This window comes from Oryx dammah, unplaced genomic scaffold, assembly GCF_014754425.2.
Source record: "Oryx dammah isolate SB20612 unplaced genomic scaffold, SCBI_Odam_1.1 HiC_scaffold_20, whole genome shotgun sequence".
Lineage (NCBI taxonomy): Eukaryota > Metazoa > Chordata > Mammalia > Artiodactyla > Bovidae > Oryx > Oryx dammah.
In genome coordinates this window covers 36,138,425-36,157,603 of record NW_024070204.1, presented here as the reverse complement: position 1 = coordinate 36,157,603, position 19,179 = coordinate 36,138,425, and the positions used below count along the sequence as shown (strand labels likewise).

Here is a 19,179-nt window from a genome sequence, read left to right as displayed (position 1 = left end):
TTTAATTTCATGGCTGCAGTCAACATCTGCAGTGATTTTGGAGCCCAAGAAAATAAAATCTGTCACTGTTTCCATTGTTTCCCCATCTATTTTTGCCATGAAGTGATGGGACCAGACACCATGATCTTCGTTTTCTGAATGTTGAGCTTTAAGCCAACTTTTTCACTCTGCTCTTTCACTTTCATCAAGAGGCTCTTTAGTTCTTCTTCGCTTTCTGCCATAAATGGTGTCATCTGCATATCTGAGGTTATTGGTATTTATCCTGGCAATATTGATTTCAGCTTGTGCTTCATCCAGCCCAGCATTTCTCATGATGTACTCTGCATATAAGTTAAATAAGCAGGGTGAAAATATACTTAAGGCCTTAAGCCTTAAGCTCCTATTAAAAGGTCCAGGAACATAATTCCTGAATCTGACTTGGGATGAGAGTGGGCAGTAGGATATAAATTTACCTGCTTAGCTCACTGCAACTGAGCGGTCCTGGACTGTCCAGTAGTCTTGCTCTGTCTGCTAACATGTGGCCCATATCCCTGCACATTTCTCGGAGGAAGAAATTCCAAATGGTCTTTCAATTCTTGTAAAGCCACAGACTACCTAGGCAATATTGATATCTCTGAGACTTGAGGGGTAAGACCCAAATATATAGATAGATAGATTGATCAGAGTTTTGGTTGTTAACTCTCAAATTTTAGTTTCTAATTCTTGATACTAACTAAATTCTAAACTTGTTGTTCTTTCCCTTTGTTTTATTTCATATATTTTAGATCTTTTTATGATTTTATTTCAAGCTCCTCAATTCCAAATCATGAGACATTTTTTGCCCTGTTAACCTGTATCAGTCATCCATCTTTGGGGGCCTATTTTCCACTAACTCCTGGATGTCTATTTCCTGCTATCTGATTGTCAAATTCTGAAACATGTATCCAAAACACCACTTTATTTGAATTCCTTTCTAGATTATTTTATAGTCTCCAGAGTTAATATTGCCCTAATAAAACTGAAAACAGTTGTTCAATATTTCTCTAAGAGGCAAAGCACCAATTAGAAAAGGTGGACTTCTGAAAATCTGTTAGTACGTCCATTTGAACTTAGCAATAATTTCCATCTCATGACTTTAAGAGCATGGACAGAACACAGCAGAAAGGGCACAAACATCATAAGATATCAAATAAGTTTTATATTCTGGCTAAGTTTGAATTCCATCTCTGTTGCTTACTGACTCTCTGAAGTTGGGTAGTTTTCTTACTTATCAAATGGAAACTAGACAACAAATAGCCAAAGAAGTGTTATGTAAGTTAAATAAAATTCCATGTGCAAAATGCCTAAAATGGTTCCTAGCAAAAAAATGATTTATTAATGTTAGAATTAATCTCAGAAATTTCCTATAGATTTATTGTTTCTGTTTCTTTTTTATTTGCTTTATTATAATTCAATATCCATTCTTTGCTTCCATGACATCAGACTAGATTTTTGCTTTTGAGAATTCTGATATTATTAATTATATTTTGGCACAATTTTTGAAGTTTACATTAAGATTTTACAGCCAATCATATTAGAGTAAGGCAAGTCTACCTGTTTTTTTGCCTCCCTAAAAAACTAAGATGCTTTTCCTTAGTATTATTTTGTATGCATGCAAATATATTCCTTGTAGTATTTGAAAGTGATCATAGATTTTGCAAAGCAAAATATCCCATTGCTAAAAACTAGTGTAACATAAGAATACTTTAGTGTGTGTTCCCTCAAGCTTAATGAAGAACAAGACACTGATAGTTTAGTGTCTCATTTAGCCCGTCAGATTACCTCTAACAGTTTTCCAAAAGTAGTTTGAAAAAACAAACCATCCAATTCTCCATCACCCAGCTCTCCTTTCCTCTGGTTTGACTGCGCCCTCAGGCACGCCCTCTGGTGGTGGTGGTGAGATGGCTGTCGTAGTTCCCTGAGGACCCCTTGGAGTTACAAGCCCAGGCAATCACCCCACTTTCTGGACAGCTCAAGTTATTATAACCAGGGAAGAGGGAGTTGATGCCCGGCAAGAAGAAGAGCAGGGGGCCGCCCCCAGCGGCCCCATCAAAAAGCCTCCTAATCCTGTGTAAAGATAAATCCGTAGCACACGGAGTTCAGGGTAGGTTGGGTTCTAGTCTACCCAGTTCAGCATCCCCCAAACCATGTATATAATTTCTCACCTTTAGGCCATAGATCACTCTCATGTGGTGGGGTCTCCCACTTGTCAAAACATTTTCCGTGAAAAGATGTCAAAATGGCTAATAAATAATTTTTCTCCTCTTTGGATAATGGTTTGTTGGGGCTTCCCTGGTAGCTCAGTCGGTAAAGAATCTGCTTGCCGTGCAAGAGACCCACGTTCAATCCCTGAGTCAGGAAGATCCCCTGGAGAAGGAAATGGCTATGTCCTACAGTATTCTTTCCTGGGAAAGCCCATGGGCAGAGGGCCTGGCGGGCTACAGTCCATGGGGTGGCAAGAATCGGACTCGACTTGGTGACTAAACCACCAGTGGTTTATTAATATCCATTCACAGTGGCTTACTCTCTTTGTGTAAAGCTTTCAAGTCACTTATGATTCTATCAAACCATATTATTTATAAATTAAAATAACAAGCTGCATTTTCATCAGTCTCATTCACTAGAATTTTTAATATTTGTTTTATGAAAGAAGAGGTAAGTAATAATACCTTATTAGACAAATGGTCCTGGGACATTGGTAAATGACTTAAGAACAATAATAAACCCATAAAAATAGATCCTGATCTCACATCTAATTTCAAAATAAATTGCTAATAATTTTTAAAAGTTAAATGTAAAAACATGAATCCAATGAGAAACGGGAGAAAATATAAGGTTAATAATTGTGTGTTCTCAGGGTAGGGAAGGCCTTCTTAAATGTAACTAGTGACAAATTATCCATGAAAAAATTTACTAATAGAATTCAAGGAAAAGTAGTTAGCCTTAATATCAAAAAACTTTATGACAAAAAGACAAAAATATCTCTAACATATAAATGTAATCAGAAATTTTCATTTATCAGATTTATAAGGGAACTAATTATCCCTACCTCAACCCCCAAAAAAATGGCTGGCAAAAGAAAACATGAGTTGGGCCTGTGAGATCTTCTCCTGTCAAGGAATGTCACAGGTCACGGGGGTAGGGACTGGACAATTTTTAAAACTCCAAGAGGACTATGATAGTGAGGAGAGAATGAAGTGAAGTGAAGTCACTCAGTCGTGTCCGACTATTTCCGACCTCGTGGACTGTAGCCAGGCTCCTAAGAGGGTAGTATTTTTAATAATTACCATAAGAGAGGCAGAAATATCTAAAAAGAATTAGGAAACTTTTTGTATAATATATAAGCAGTAGAAAAGCGGTTGCCAGGGGCTGAGTTGGGGGGGAAAAGGAGACGTGGTTGGTCAAAGGGTAAGATGTATAAAGTCTGAGGATCTAAAACAGAACATGGTGACTACAGTTGATAACACTATATTGTATAACTGAAATTTGTTAAAAGAGTACAACTTAAGTATTCTCGCCACCCTTCCCAAAAAGACAAATACGTGAAGTGATAATATATTAATTAACTTGGTGGGGAGAAACCTTTCACAATATATATATGTATCGAATCATCACATTATACAGTCTAAATATCTTAAAATTTTATTTGTCAATTATACATCAGTAAACTGGGTGGTGGGGGGTGGGGAGAAATGGAACATTTAAAACTCTATGTCCCGTGATACTGAGCATATTAAATTCTTTAAAGCATTAATTCAACCTACAATGCATTTCCTTCATTATTATGTTTAAAATCCTCATTTCTGCATACTTGGAATGGTCAGTTCTTGCATGGTGAAGATTTGTCTTAATTCACAGTATTTTTTGTTTTGCTTCGTAGGTACCAACAAAGGACCAATGACTTTCTCAACAACTGCCCTGCCACCACCTCCACCATCCCATCCATCCAGCCAACCACCATTGCCAGCATCTCACCCAACACAATTGCCAGCCCCAAGTCTACCTCCCAGAAACATTAAACCTCCCTTAGACCTCAAGTAAGCAAAAGATTATTTCACCATTTCTTTGTCAGTCTCTAGTCAGGAATTTTCAAACTTTGCTTGGCTGAGTGCTGAGGGTTCCATGTGACTCTGGTGGAGCTACGAAGTGGTCAGTTAGCAGGGAGAAGAGACGGCTTAGCAAGCTGCTATCACACCTCCATATCCTTTAGCAATTCTTATTTATCTGCTTTGGCAATGGTTTTCCCGTTAAGAGTTCATTTGAGGAGAATTTCTAGAGCCTTTTTAGAAGCTCTGAAGCATTCTTCAGGTCAACACAACCACCATCTCCTTAACCTTCATCATTTCCACCACCACTACCATTAGCATCACTGCCACCATCATTTTCATCACCACCATCATTACCACCAGTACCACCACCATATTTTATTGGCAGCCTGTAATGTGCTAGGCACTTTACATATATAATCCTTATGACTTTATTGAGTGGGTAGTGTTTTCATCATTTCACAGATGAGTAAATGGAACTTTACAGAGGTTAAGTGACTCTCAATAGCAGACTGTCAATAGCAGTCTGAGTCCCCTGTATACTTTAAACCACTCTGCTGAATAACCTCCTATAAGTAAAAAAAATGGAGGATTTCTCTAAGTAACCAGATTTCTGACTGTGTATTTAAAAAATAGGAAACTTATTCAAGCCACTCTCACTTTCCTTAGATGGTACTTTTTAGACATGTCAAAACTGTATATGTTGTTATGCACAGGCTCTTTATCTGTGATTTACCAGAAGAGCTGGTTGAAAAAAAAAAAACAAGCAGAAGACTAGGATAGAATGAAATATTGTTTTAAAGAGAAATAGACAATGGCAAGCATACATTCTGTTGGCAAGTCAGAGTAGATCTTCTATTTCTTCTTCTAAAAAATTGTTTGGCCTGGTTATCCTTTACCACAAATATGCCAAAAATATTTAGCTACAGTTATTTTTCCTTCACTTCAATCCCCTACGAGATTGATGTTCATTACATCTAAAGTACTTAATGTCCATAATCCTTATGATAGACTCAGTTAATATCATGTCTGATTGACAGCTTTCCTTCAATGCTGATAATTACAGTTTAGAACAGGAGTTGAAAACACACTTGTCATGGGTGGCTAGTGCTACGTTTCACTTTATTAGGCTTTGATGGGGAGTGAGGGGGTGCTGTTGGTTAAAAGCAGAACCCCAGCTGACTAGAAGATGTTAGAGCAGTTTACTATCTTACTTACAACCTGCATTTTACATTTATGTTAACCACATGCCCTTCCAGGCATTCGAGTTTACGAATCCTAGTTTATATGACAGCCAGCTACCAAAGCAGAATATGAGCCATTTGCCTACTAACAAATGAGTGTCAAATAAATATTAACTTAATTAAAATAACTAATATGTGCTCTTACATAAACTTGATTTCTGTATAAATTGCTTTCTTTTCACATGTATTAAATCCTATGTCTTTATCCTACTCTGAAGAATTTAACCCATTAGATTTTGATCTCAGTACTTTTGAGGCTTATTATAATGACTCTATCCCAACAGATGGCTTTAATTAGGCTTCTGGATCCTGTGTAATTCTAGTGAGAAATTTCAGTAAATACCTTGAGTATGAATTCTTGATAAGGCAAAAAGACTGGTAATTCTTTGACTGAAGAAATCATTGAGGTGGGTTTATCACTATTCCTGTTGTTTGAGAGTCCCCAGGACCAGTCCTAAGTTTGGTGATCAACCGCAAGGACACACAGGACCTAGCATACAGGAGTACTTGTGGCTAAGATTTATCCTAGTCATACTCTTCTGAACTTGGCAGTGGACAGAGTAAAACTGCTCCTTTCTCTAGCTACAAAAATGCAGTACATGTGTGACATTGCTTCCTGGGGAAGCCTATTAGAGTCATCTTTCTATTGAAAGCTGCCACCTAGGCACCTTCTGCCTAGCAACTACCAAAATACCAGACTTCTAGAAGTAAAGCAGGTGTTCACCATAAGTCGTGTTGTTTATACAGTCTGGCACAGCAAAGCACTCTTATCATTAGGCAACTTTTCCTATCAGTGCAAGGAATGCTTTAGAAGTTGAGTTCCCAGATATAAGCCAACAGACTATCTTGGTAGAAGATTCTTTTTAAAATAGCAGCTTCAGGCCTGCTACGTTAACTCTTTTCTGTAAACCTGCCCCCTAGAATCCACTGTGATAAAGTGAGGAATACACAGTTGTAGAAGGAAGAACAAATTTCAAAGAGACCGGAAGCCTTAACCACTGCATGCTACCGATGTTGGTCAATTTCCCACATTTGTAGGAAATTCTTACAAAGTCACAAAGAGTCCACCAACCAACCAGGTTCAAATTGTTGCCTGTAACATTACTTACATCAGAAATTAGCCAAATCCATCAGTTGTAATAAACTTAACTTCATCCTTATTTCCATTTTATTAAGGACTCCTAATTCAAAAATCTGATTCGTTTAAGAGTTACCAACTCTTCAAAATGTATATTCTCAGAAAAAAAAAAAGATGCTGAGAAACAAGAATTTATAGGTTACATTGCCTAGAAACGCTGGAACCGTCACATCTAAAAGTTAAATATCAGAAGATGAAAGCTAAGGAATATCTGTCAGAAGATTATTTTTTCAAAAGTAAAAATGTGGTATTTGGTGTAAGACTTTCAGGCTTCCATCAGAGAGCCCAAGTAAAATCCAAAATGAAGAAATATCTAGGTTGGAAACTTTCCCCCAAGTAGGGGAAGCTAGAAAAGACACAAAGAGGAAATGAAAGTAAAATGGGTCTTGATAGTCAGACTCACAAATTTATATTTCATGTGAGAGGGAAATTTATAGAATGATCTTTAAGTAAAATTGTGAAAGATGGGTGTCTCTGTGCTTTTACTTTGCACCACCTCCCTTCTAGTAATGATTTTGTGAGGCACCACTTCGTGCCTTTGTAATAGAAGTTCAGGAAATATCAGTGAACAAAATAAAGATCCCTACTCACATAAAGCAGGTGGCAAGAGACATAAGGGAAAAAATAAGAAACTAGTAAAGGATATAGAATTTTAGGAAATATCGAGTGATATGGGATAAAGTAGAGTAGGTTAGGTGGTGTGAGGGCTGGGGACAGTGTGTTGCAACTTTAAAAGGAGAAATGAGGGTCGCTCCCCTTATAGGAAGTTATACTTGAGAAAAGACTCAAGGCAGTAAAGGCATTAAAGCATGCACATATCTGGAGGAAGACCATTCTAATCAGAGAGGACAGACAGGACAAAGTCCTTGAATGTCTAGGGACTCGGAAAGCGGTAACTGAGGCTGGAGTAGATGGAAAGTGTACTAGAGACAGACTCATGCAAGCCCTGCAGGTCGTGATAGAGATGATGGCTCTTATCCTAAGTGACGTGGGAAATGCTGAAGAGCCTGAGTGGCTGCTGCAGCTGCCAAGTCGCTTCAGTCGTGTCCAACTCTGTGCGACCCCATAGACAGTAGCCCACCAGGCTTCCCCGTCCCTGGGATTCTCCAGGCAAGAACACTGGAGTGGGTTGCCATTTCCTTCTCCAATGCATGAAAGTGAAAAGTGAAAGTGAAGTTGCTCAGTCAGTGATGTTTTCAGGCTCACGTTTTGTGAGTATTGCCTTAATTGTTGTCTGAAAAGAGGTAGTAGGCAAATGTTGAAGAAGGAAAACCAGTTAGGCAGATCCTACAGAAACGCAGGCAAGATATTCTAACCAGGATGGTGCAGTGGAGATGATGACAGGGGCCCAGATTCTGGATGTACTTTGAAGGTAGAGACCACAGAATTTGGACTTGGGGTATGAAAGGAAAAGAGGATCCAGGGCGACTCCAAGGTTCTGAGCCTGAGTAACTCCAAGGATGATTCGTCCATAACTGAATGAGACTGGCTGAATGTGAGCAAGTTTGGGAGTCGGGAAAATCAGGACAGCCCAGCTGTGCAAAGCTTGTGGTGTGCATGCAGGCAGAGATGTTGAGGAGGCAATTAGGTGTAAGAAGTGAAGAGCCGGAAGGGAGTTCTGAGTTATAAATACATGTTTGTCATGAGCGTAGACTCCATGCGTCAAGTCAGACACTGTTAGGATCACAGAGGAAGTACATTCCTAGAACCAAGGGTTAGAAAAAGAACCAGTGCTCAGGTGAGGGACTGGCTCTCAAGAGGCACAAATGACTGATAAACTTCACATATCCCCCGAGGGTGTTGAGTCTGTGCTGCTTAAGGCAAGGAAAAGAAGTTCTAATGTGGATCAAAGAAAGAATTTCAGAAGATCACATGGCCATTATGACCTGCCTACTTCCCAGAAATCACTTGTGATTATATTGTTCAGGTCAGAATTTTCCTTAAGAATGTAAAGAATTGGAGGCAAGTGAGAATTTTAAATAATAAACATATTTTAAAAGAAAGTAGTTGAAGCCAAAGTTATAGTGCATTTTAAATTGTATTGTTTCCCCACCTAGTGGTCAGAAAGCAGCTAGCTCCATGTTCTATTTTATTCAGATGTCGGAAGAGGAACTGAAATGGGTCAGAAGAGCTCATTTATCATTTTCAGTGTTCAAATCAACTTCTTTAGGGTAACATATTTCTTGGTGCCACTTAAAAAAAGTAATTATAATTTTAACAATGTAACTGATTATTCATATGAATATAGAACCAATAGTGGAATATTTTAGTATACAAGGCAAATTACATGCTTATTAATAGTAATGAGACAGGAAAAGTGAAATAATAAGAAATAATAACTAATGGAAATGACTAAAGTTGAGAAAGGAAAGTTTAACCAGATCTTATTTTGAGGTCATTCTAAGTGTAAGATTTTTCTGGCTCTAAAATTAGAGGAAATGTAAGAATTCACAATTGTAACCTTTTTTATTAGTTAGAAATATTTAACATTTTCTGGAGTTTGAGACTTGCCATATCAGTCATGCACTCCCAGACAGACCTAAGTCCATTGGCTTAAACAAGTCATCATAATTGTATAATTTCTCATGCGTTAAATACAGGAAGACATGTTCCAGAGAAAAATTCACTGGATTTCATTTTCTGTGAGGGCAGCCGTGGAACAAAGTGTCACTTAGATTTCCTCTGTCTTTAAAAATCAAACTGACAAATACTAAAGTCACAGAATAAAGGTCATGAATGGCAAATAAGGTATAAAGGTCAATAGCTTCCCATCTTTAAAAGTCAGGAAATAGAGCTCTAATAGCTTTCTGAGCATGACAGTCATAACATTAAATTAATTTTGCTTTTCTTTTTTAATTATGTATGCTAAAGTAGAAAAAGAACTATAGCGGAAGACCTTCTTGTATAGACATCCTTACTGTAACAACTGATAAGCCTCCTTTTCTTTTTCACCCACTCCCTCTGCTTCATTTTCTAGGACTTGGGTTGTGACTAGTTTCATTGATTGTCTGTTTCTCTCTGTTTGGCTTTTCTCAATGCCTGTAACACTTTTTTTTTTTTTCTTACAGTTTGATCTGGGTCTATCCACGGCGCTCACCTCCTTCTCCCCCTCATCTTTCTTCCTTTTATTCTTCACTGTTATTCCTATTCTTAATATTATTTCATACTTAGTGAATATTTTGCTGTTCTATATGTGTTGAATTGAGACCTATATAAAACTAAAATTTAAATGCTATAATGTTGGGTCCATGAATATATGCATGCATGTAAACATTATCTATAAGTAATAAATGGTTTGAATTAAGTGTAAGTAGATATGAATGAGCATGCTACACAGATCTTCATTTTGCAAATATTTGTTACTCTTCTGTGTGTTTCAGGAAGTTAACTGCAAGTCCAGTAGTCTTTTTAACTTAATATTATTTTCAAAAATAATAAACAGTTTGCTTTAGTAATAAATGCTAGTTTCTTAGTGTTACTAAGACAGCATTAATTTAGTCAAAAGTCCTATACCTAACAAGAATTATTCGAACAGCTTCCTAAAAATGACAGTCATAATAATAAATTAACTAACAAAGACATAATCTCATCATACCAGGGGTTTACGGTCTCATAGTAGGAATGAAGTGAAATGAAGTGAAGGAATAGAGACCTGCAAGTAACTGCTGTATAATTACAGTAATCCAGAATAGTCTCTATAGTGAGCAATGTATGACATATGGAGGTAGCAACTGCATGAGCTTGGGAGAATTGAGATAACTTCACAGAGGAGGGAGTGTTTAAGGAGAATCTTAAAGATTAAGGAAGGCCTCCACAGGGGATGATGAGAAGGGAGGATTTCTCCAGAGAAGGCCAATAGCTGGGCTAAGCATGGAGAAACAAGAAACCAGTCTTCAGAGAATAAGTGAATTCAGTGTTACTATCTGAAAAGAAAATGTAAGAAGAGGAAATATGAAAAATAAAACTGTAAAAGAGCAGGACTGATCTTAAGGACCTGTACACTATGAAAAGGACAATAGACTTTATTCTATAGGATGTCAATGTATTTTGATGTCTGAGGTGTTTTACATCTTATGCTTTTAATTAATACTCAATTTACTAAAGTTGATAGTTACAAGGCCTAATTTATTTTAAGTACTTAAATGCACATAATTTGTTATGCTATTTATACACCCAGTAATTTTTATTTCAATAAAAATGATTATTTTCAGGGGGATCTTTGATCAATGATTGGACAACTCAGACTAAATTCTCTCATATCAATACTTATGCTCATAATAAACTTAAGTAATTAAGCTCGTTTACATGTTTGACATTGCATGTATGAATTTACATACTGAATTTTATTTTTAAGCATTTCTGATGCCTGACTGAACAAATTTCATAACTTTACTCAGCAAAACCCTCCCAAGAACTTGTAAATAACTCATAAATCTATTAAATCATATCCAGTTCCTTTAAATAATCCAATTGCATTTAAAATTGGATTTTTCAGATACTTTTAAAGAAACATATTTATTTTTTAAAATGTTAAGCATATAAAAGGCAAGGAGAATAATATAATGAGTACCCATATATCCCTCCCCAACTTCAACAATTATAAGCTCACTACCAATCTTGTTTTATCTATACAATACCCTCTTCCCTCATCTCATATTATTTTGAAACTAATATCAAACATCATATAATTACATTCATAAATATTTCAGGAGGTATTCCTAAAAACAGACCCTTTGTTTTAATATAAAACATCAAGCCACTATTCAGTTGGCTCTTAAATCCTGTGTGGGTTTTTTTGTTTGTTTGAGTAAGAATCCAAGCAAAGTCTGTGGCTTATATGTTTTGCAATTCTCTTTCAAGCTATAGGTTCCTCTTGTATTACTTCCGTTTTACTTATTGCAGTTATTTGTTGAATACATCAAGTTGTTGGTGGGCATTATAGTTGCCCACAGTCTACACTGTGCTGATTGCTTCCTTATAGTAAGCTTATGTGTTCCCCATTCCTCTGTAAACTGGCTGTTGTATATAGACAAGTGCTTGATCAAATTTCGTTCTATTTTCTAAATGTGCTTGTTTGTTTGTTTAGGTAAGACATAAGACTCCTTCCTAAGTGATGGTGGATTTTTTTAATCAGGAGCTCATAGTTTTAGGGAACTCTGTTTTGTGAGGCCAGCAATCATAGACATTCAACACTTAAGAGTCCTTAGTTTTCAACTAAAATAATAAGCCTAACTCAAATATTTAATGTAACAAATTTCTTAAACATAACAAACACTTAAAATACTGAACATACATTATTGTCCCAATGATTAGAAAATTTACTTCACAGATTTTTGTATCACAGGTTTGAATTACTTCATCCTTTTTGTATTTAATTCTGAATCTTCTAAGATTCAGAAGAAAAACAAGTGTTATGGCATGCTCAATCTCACTGGGCATTCACACTTACCTAGATAGTAAGCTATGCATATATGTTAATTTTTAAATGTTCAGTTTTTTAAGTGAATTTATTAGATAAAAGTTTATGACTACATATATGTATCTAAGGTATTTTTTCCAGAGTCACAAGGACATCCACTAAGCCTTGTTTATGGCCTTAGTGATAGCAAGGCTCTTCCCGTTCACATTCTTCAAATGGTATTAATTTCACTTTAGAAAGATCACTTTGGCAGCTGAACAAAGAAAGGACTTTAAGGGTAGAAAAAAATGAAGCACAATTCTCCTTACTAAAAGACTATCCCAAAGGCCACTGCAGGGCTCCACACTAGTGATGGTAGAATCCTGATCTTGTGTCTAGCAGGACAGGGGAGAGAGATGGAAGGGAAAGTGTATTATAGGAGACATTCAATATGTAAAACTGACAGAACTTGATTAATTTGACATAGCACTGTAAAAGAGTGAGAAATAAAGGCTCTCACTTTTTGAGTGAGGCTTGGGTGGTGAAGTGAATTTGTGATGCAATTCACCAAGGTAGGAAACTGAGTAGGAAAAATAGATTTAGGCTGAAATGAGAAAGGAAAACCTCAACTTCATGGATGTTAATATAGAGCCATCAGTGGGACATACAAACACAGATAAAAAGATGAATATATAGATAGGCAGATGACAGATAGATGTGTCTGAAACAAAGAATATGAGATTCTCTATGGGCTAGACATTTCAGTGTGAAGTCACCAACGTTAAGATACTTTGTGAAGGTGAGGAAGCATGTGAGAATGTAAGACCATCTAGGCGCAAAAGTAGAAGGAAAAAAATGCGGAAGCCAAGACAAGAACACAAAAGAACACCATCATTAAAAGAGAAGTCAGAGGAAACTAACCCACAGAAAAAATTGTGGGATTGAGACCAGAGAGACAAGACAGGAGCTAGAAGAGATTTCTCATGGAATCAAAAGAAGCTCCAGGAAGGCAAAATAGCCGTAAGAGTAGTTTCAGTGAAGGATTAGCAAAGAAAGTTAGACTGCAGTCAATGAAGAGACAAAGGGGAGGAGAGCCAGTAAAGTGAGTACGGACAGTTTTTCCCACTTGGACTAGGAAGAAGAAGATCTCCTTGTGGTAATGTGTAGAACTTAGAAAGGTGAAGAGAAATGTGTGTTCTTTATGAATGAGAGTAACTTGGGCTGAGGGAGGAAACAGTATAATAAGTCCCTTACATATGAACAAGGTCCATTCCGAGAGGAGGCTCATAAGTTCATTTGTTCTAACCTAGGTTGTAAGTATTGCTTAGGCTGTAACTGCAAGCCTCGGTACCCAACTAACACAATGGGCTATATAGTACTGTACTGTAATAGGTTTATAATATTTTCACATAAATAATACATAAAAAACAAACAGAAAAAGTAAAAAAAAAAATTTTTTACACTTAGGGTACAGTGTCTTCAAAATACCCTAAAACATTACAATAGCTGACATACAGAGGCTGGTATTGAGTGAACAGGCAGGAAGAGATACTAATTGGAGGAGGGAGAAGAGGTGGGAGATAGCAGAGTTGAAGGATCATCAGCAATAGGAGACGGAGGGCAAGCTGCAATTTCACTTACTCCTGACATAGCTGGATATGCAAACACATACACACTTCTATATCTTTGAAAGCTTGCAACTTGAAGATTTGTTTGTAGAGGACTTACTATAGTGAGATATTTAGGGATGGAGAGTGAAAGAAGAAGAACAATAATAATAATAAATAAATGATATGATGACACACAGAAGAAAAGGAATAAAAGGAATGAAATAACTGATCATTCAGATAGCATTCAGAACACAGATGGAAAGAAGAACTTTGGAGATGTAAGAATGGGTGTAATTGTAGATAAGCTTGGAAGTTAAAGGAACATATTTTCTTAAGAAAGTTCACTCCCAATAACAGCTAAATAGTGAAATAAGAAACAAAATCATCTAATGATAAAGGAAAGGAGAGAAATAGGAGATTTAAGGGAAGAAGTGAAGGTCTTGAATAGTTATCAAGAATGATGTCAGAGAAGATTGACTAGGAAAAAGGTGTAACAAGATTATAGGATAGTGTTGGGAGTGCAGCTGAGACTGAATGTCAATTATTTGTAATCTCCCAAATCAGTAAGATGGCAATTTTCCCCAGCTGTGCTGATCAACCCAAGAATAGAAATAGAAAATACAGATGGTTCCATAAATCATTAGGGATTCGTGGGGCCCAGGTATTGATAACAGTTATGAGTACTTGGAGTGAAGTGGTTTGAAATGAAGCACCTTGGAGTCCAAGCCACAACTGATAGAAGCAAAGCCAGGTGGAGAATACCTAGAAAGGGGGGAGGAGCCAGGATTGAAAATAATGGCCTTTGAAATCTATACCGTATAGCCAATTATCTGCCTTCAGAACTCAGAATTCATTTATTGATATACTGTCCTTTTTAACAGAAAAACATATTACTGCCCTGAAACTATGGATTAATTGTAGGTGCTCACTTTGAATGGACAGTACTGGACACAAGTTCCCCAATTCTCCACTTTTTTGCAGCAGTAGCAGTGTCAGTACAAAGCTAAAACCTGTTCTACTGATTTTGAAGTTTTAAATCATAGTAGATATGAAAGAGAAAAGAGTTATTTTATCTTTTTTTTAAAATTTGGTTATTTTTATTACTATTATTGGCTGCACTGGGTCTTTGTTGCTGCTCGCTGCCTTTCTCTGGCTGTGGTGAGTGGAGGCTGCTCTCTAGCGCAGTGCATGGGGTTCTCGTGCTGGTGGTTTCTCTTGTTGTGGAGCATGGCTTCAGCAGCTGAGGCGCACAGGCTTAGGTGCCTGCAACATGTGGGATCTTCCCAGACCAAACATGTGTCCCCTGCCAGATTCCCAACCACTGGACCACCAGGGAAGCCCAAGAGTTATTTTTAAATAATCCTTTTATTTTTTTCTTTTTCATTGTAAGAGGAGCATCTACTTATCCCATTTTCACTTTTTCCTCTCTTTTGTTTTCAGAGGCCCTGTAAATGAGGAAAATCAAGATAGTGTCATGCACTCTGATGGTAAGAGGCAAATGATGTTTTATTTTTTGTTCAAGTTAATTATTCTCATAGGGTCATTAATGAGTCATTATCATCATTAGTCCATGCAAGTCCTCTTGTTTTACTTATTTATTCCCTTTTCTCATCACGACCCACTCTCTTTCCTTCCCTGTCTCATCGGCGTAAAATATTTTAATGCACTTAGTGTGTATATGTATTTTGTACACATTCTTTGTGTATTGTTGTATGTGTATATGTATATATTTCAATTTGCATAAACAGTATATTATAGCTCATTCTGGTCGTTTTTTTACACTCAGACTAATGTGTTTTGTGAGGCTCATCCGTGCATATATGTATATTTAATTTATTTCTGTTAACTGCTGCACAGCTCTCCATGGTACACATCCTATGCATATTTCACCTCCAACTTACTATTACGGAAATGATATTAATGCTCCAATGCACCTTCTTGTCCATATCCCCATGTGAACCTCTGAGAGCCTTCCTTTAAGATGTGTATCAGGGAGTAGAGTGACTGCTTGTAAGCTATGGCATATTCGTTCTGACTGAGTAGTACTGGAGTTCTTTCCAGAAGAGCTCATCTGTGTGTAGTCCCATCCCAGCGCATAAAGATTCCAAGATGCTTGCCTTTCACCAGTGCAGAGGCAGCTTTCCAGTTGTTTCCAATCTTCTGTGTATAAAGTGTCTTGTTTCAATTTCATATCTCAGCCTACTACTGAGTTCAAAACCTTGACTTGTTTATTAGGCTTTGTGGTTTTCTCTTCTTTAAGTTGCTACTTCCAATTCCTTGACCATTTTTTCTTGGGGTTGGTATCCTTTTCTGGATGACTTGCAGGAGTTCCTTTGTATTCCAGATATTAATACCATGTCAGTTGTAGGGTGGAGAAGGCAATGGCAACCCACTCCAGTACTCTTGCCTGAAAAATCCCATGGATGGAGGAGCCTGGTAGGCTACAGTCCATGGGGTCGCTAAGAGTCGGACACGACTGAGCGACTTCACTTTCACTTTTCACTATCATGCATTGGAGAAAGAAATGGCAACCCACTCCAGTGTTCTTGCCTGGAGAATCCCAGAGATGGGGGAGCCTGGTGGGCTGCCATCTGTGGGGTCGCAGAGAGTCGGACACGACTGAAGCGACTTAGCAGCAGCAGCTTTTAGGAATTGCAAATATCTTCTGTCATTCTGTCCATTATCTATTAACTTAGTCCATACTGTCCTTCATTGAACATAAATATGTTTTGATATAATCAAATTTATTAATACTTACTTTGTAATTTGTACTTTTAAAGTTTTATTTAAGAATTCCTATCCCTAGGAAATAAAAATATTATCTTCTATTTAACTTTATCCTTTATAGTTAAGTCTTTGATTGTTTGCAGTCCACTTCTGAGGAATTAGTAGAAAGCTAGATTTTTTTTCTCATGTACAAAGTCAGTTTTCCCATTATGATACTATGAAATTCACCCTTTTCTCATTAATTTATAATACCACATTTACTATGTTAACTCTATTGGTATGTTTGTGTCTTTTCATACATAAGTGTGTTTGTGTGTACATAATGTTCCTGGCTTTGACCTCTGGGTCAGGAAGATCCCCTGGAGAAGGAAATGGCAACCCACTCCAGTATTCTTTGCCTGGGAAATCTCACAGACAGAGGAGACTGACAGGCTACAGTCCCTGGGGTTGCAAAAGAGTCAGACAAGACTTAGAAACTAAACAACAACAAATGGTGTGTTCCTATTTGTGTGTATGTAAATTTTATCTGTCTCTGAGCTCTCTGTTCTATTCTACTGGTCTATTCATTCATGTATCAGTTCCACATGGTTTTTATTGTTATTGTTTTAGATGATGTCTTAATACCTGAAAATTTGTTGATATTATTAAACGCTTGAGCAGTAAAATATCTTTTAAAAAATCTAATTAACTTGATCTTTTTGATACATGAAAGCAAATCATTGGGAACAAATGAGTCTAAAAGTGTGAACTTGTGATTTTCGGGTAAAGCCTGTGTTCCACACAAGCCCACAAAACCAAATGTGGATGCTTACAGCATCCATTCGTAAAGAGACTAAAGAGTGTCTTCAGTTTTTTTCACTTTTGCATTATTTTATGAAAGCTAATGAAATGATTTTATAATAAGTTACAAGGTTTGGAAAAGCCATAGTAAGGATCTAAACCACATATTCTATTCTCTACTTCTAAACCTTTGGTAAAGTATAGATTCTGTTAACATTATGAACTGTTTTGAGTATTATGTTACATCTAACAATCCTCTATTAAAGCACTTCTTAATTATTATCCCTTTTTTTAAACACTTCAGGTACTGGAAATCTAGATGAGGTTAGTTTCTCTTTTTTTATTCTTCTCATATTATATTGCTGTAACTAGAATATGTAACAATTACTGTGATTTATTTTCTACTGACATAAACCAACAAATGAAAACTCTTAAGAATAATGGTAATATTTTTCCATTGCAATCTTATTTCACCCGAAATGCTTGAGAGATTAAACACCAGTCATTTCACTGACTCAGTAATTTTGTTATGCTAAACAGAAACTGAAGCCTGGCTACAAATCTGAATTACATAGCAAGATATAAAATGAAATCTTTCTGTGCTTCCTGTCTCCAAAAAGGAAAAAAAAAAATTAAATATGCAAAATGTACACACAAATGTATGTTTGTTTTACTGAGTACTTGAGCAATGTAGTATATATTTGTTCCCTTATTGAATAATTGCAGTAAATCATTAAATTAATGTTTTTCTTGACAGGAACAAGAGAGTGAAGGAGAAACATATGAAGACATGTATGAGCAACATTTTTTTTACCATGATATTTTTCTTCTAAGATGAATATAAGAATTTGTATGAGGGAGAATGAATGGATATTCAATACTAGGAGGGGGAAAGTTCAGCTGTTCAAGTGACCGGCATATAATGATAACCTTTATTTCAATACAAAGGACTAAAGATTCCTTTCTTGTCTAAGGATTTTACAGAGGACTCTGTTAAAATGCCATTGTGTGAGAGGTCAGAGTTCTGCAACCCACTAGACAGCCCACAGGCAAGGAATTACAGGGCCAGGAATCGGTATTTCTTGCTCTCCGTGTGTCTGGGCAAATGAATTTGTGTATATATTACAATGTCCTCACCTAGGCAGTACTTTACCTCAAAATTCAGCTCTGAGAGACGATTTAACACAGCACTGGATGCCAAAGTTTTAATCTGCTTGAGAAGAAAAATGTTAAAAAGAGTTCCCAAATGGGTTTCTGCGTAGGCCAGGATTAAGAAATTTCTTAGCAAATGAGTGAAAATAAAAATGAGCATTTTCTCTTATTTTATCTTTTGTTGATTCAAATATGTTAATCTTCCCCACTCAGAATTCAGCTAATACTGAGTAAAGTTTCTAAATGAAGATTTGTACCTATGAGTACAAGTGAATACGTATATGTGAACTTGTACCAGTGAGCGAACTCTTGTGAGAGAGATTGGGTGGGGTGGGGGCGGTTAATTGTATTCATGCTGACAGGCTGCAGGAACCTTTATAACAATGCCTTCCACTTGCCCTCAGGGGTTGTAAAAGTAGCAGGACCTTTGGAAGGCATCCTCTTTTGAATGCCTCCTGCAGGTTTTAAGAAGAGTCTCATACACCCAGGAATTTTGACAAGACTTAGCTTTGTACCTTCACCTCTGTTCCACATACTATCTTCTGTTTGGGGTAGGAACCTCTCTAAATATTGAGCCCTAACACATAAATGCTTGCAGGTGCTGAAACAACCAAATTTTTATCCACAGAGACACATCCAAAGAAAAAGAGAAGAAAAGAGAAAAGGAGGAAAAGAAGAGATTAGAGCTGGAGAAAAAAGAACAGAAAGAGAGAGAAAAGAAAGAACAAGAAATAAAGAAGAAATTTAAAGTAAGAGCTTGCTTGCTGATGGGTGAAAAACAGTAACCTCTCTTTTTATAACTTTCACACAAAAGGGGGAACCATTTTTTGAAACCTTACATAGTTGGACAACTACTTAATCATTGTTTTCTAAAGAGTAACTTCCTTCATAACAGTAATGTTTTTGTCTGCTACACTCCATTATCCCTGCACTAAAAATGTAACACAATAAAATCCAAATAAAATATGTGGCTTATAATCTGGATAAAATCTAAACAAAATAAGGTGGGAACTCAAGAAATTTTATGTCTGTTGGGTGAATGAATACTCAGTTACTCAAATCCATT

The 19,179-nt window shown here is 36.7% G+C and overlaps 1 protein-coding gene across 4 annotated transcripts in view; it reads left to right on the top strand.

The window, feature by feature from the left end:
* FYB1 (FYN binding protein 1) overlaps positions 1 to 19,179 on the top strand; it is a 172,704-nt gene that overhangs the window by 121,249 nt on the left and 32,276 nt on the right. For all 4 annotated transcript variants that reach the window (XM_040262371.1, XM_040262367.1, XM_040262368.1 and 1 more), the window contains exons 3-7: positions 3,899 to 4,055; positions 14,895 to 14,941; positions 17,266 to 17,285; positions 17,719 to 17,753; positions 18,742 to 18,862. In XM_040262371.1, the coding sequence (XP_040118305.1) occupies positions 3,899 to 4,055; positions 14,895 to 14,941; positions 17,266 to 17,285; positions 17,719 to 17,753; positions 18,742 to 18,862 (380 nt within the window). The remainder of the gene's footprint in view (positions 1 to 3,898; positions 4,056 to 14,894; positions 14,942 to 17,265; positions 17,286 to 17,718; positions 17,754 to 18,741; positions 18,863 to 19,179) is intronic.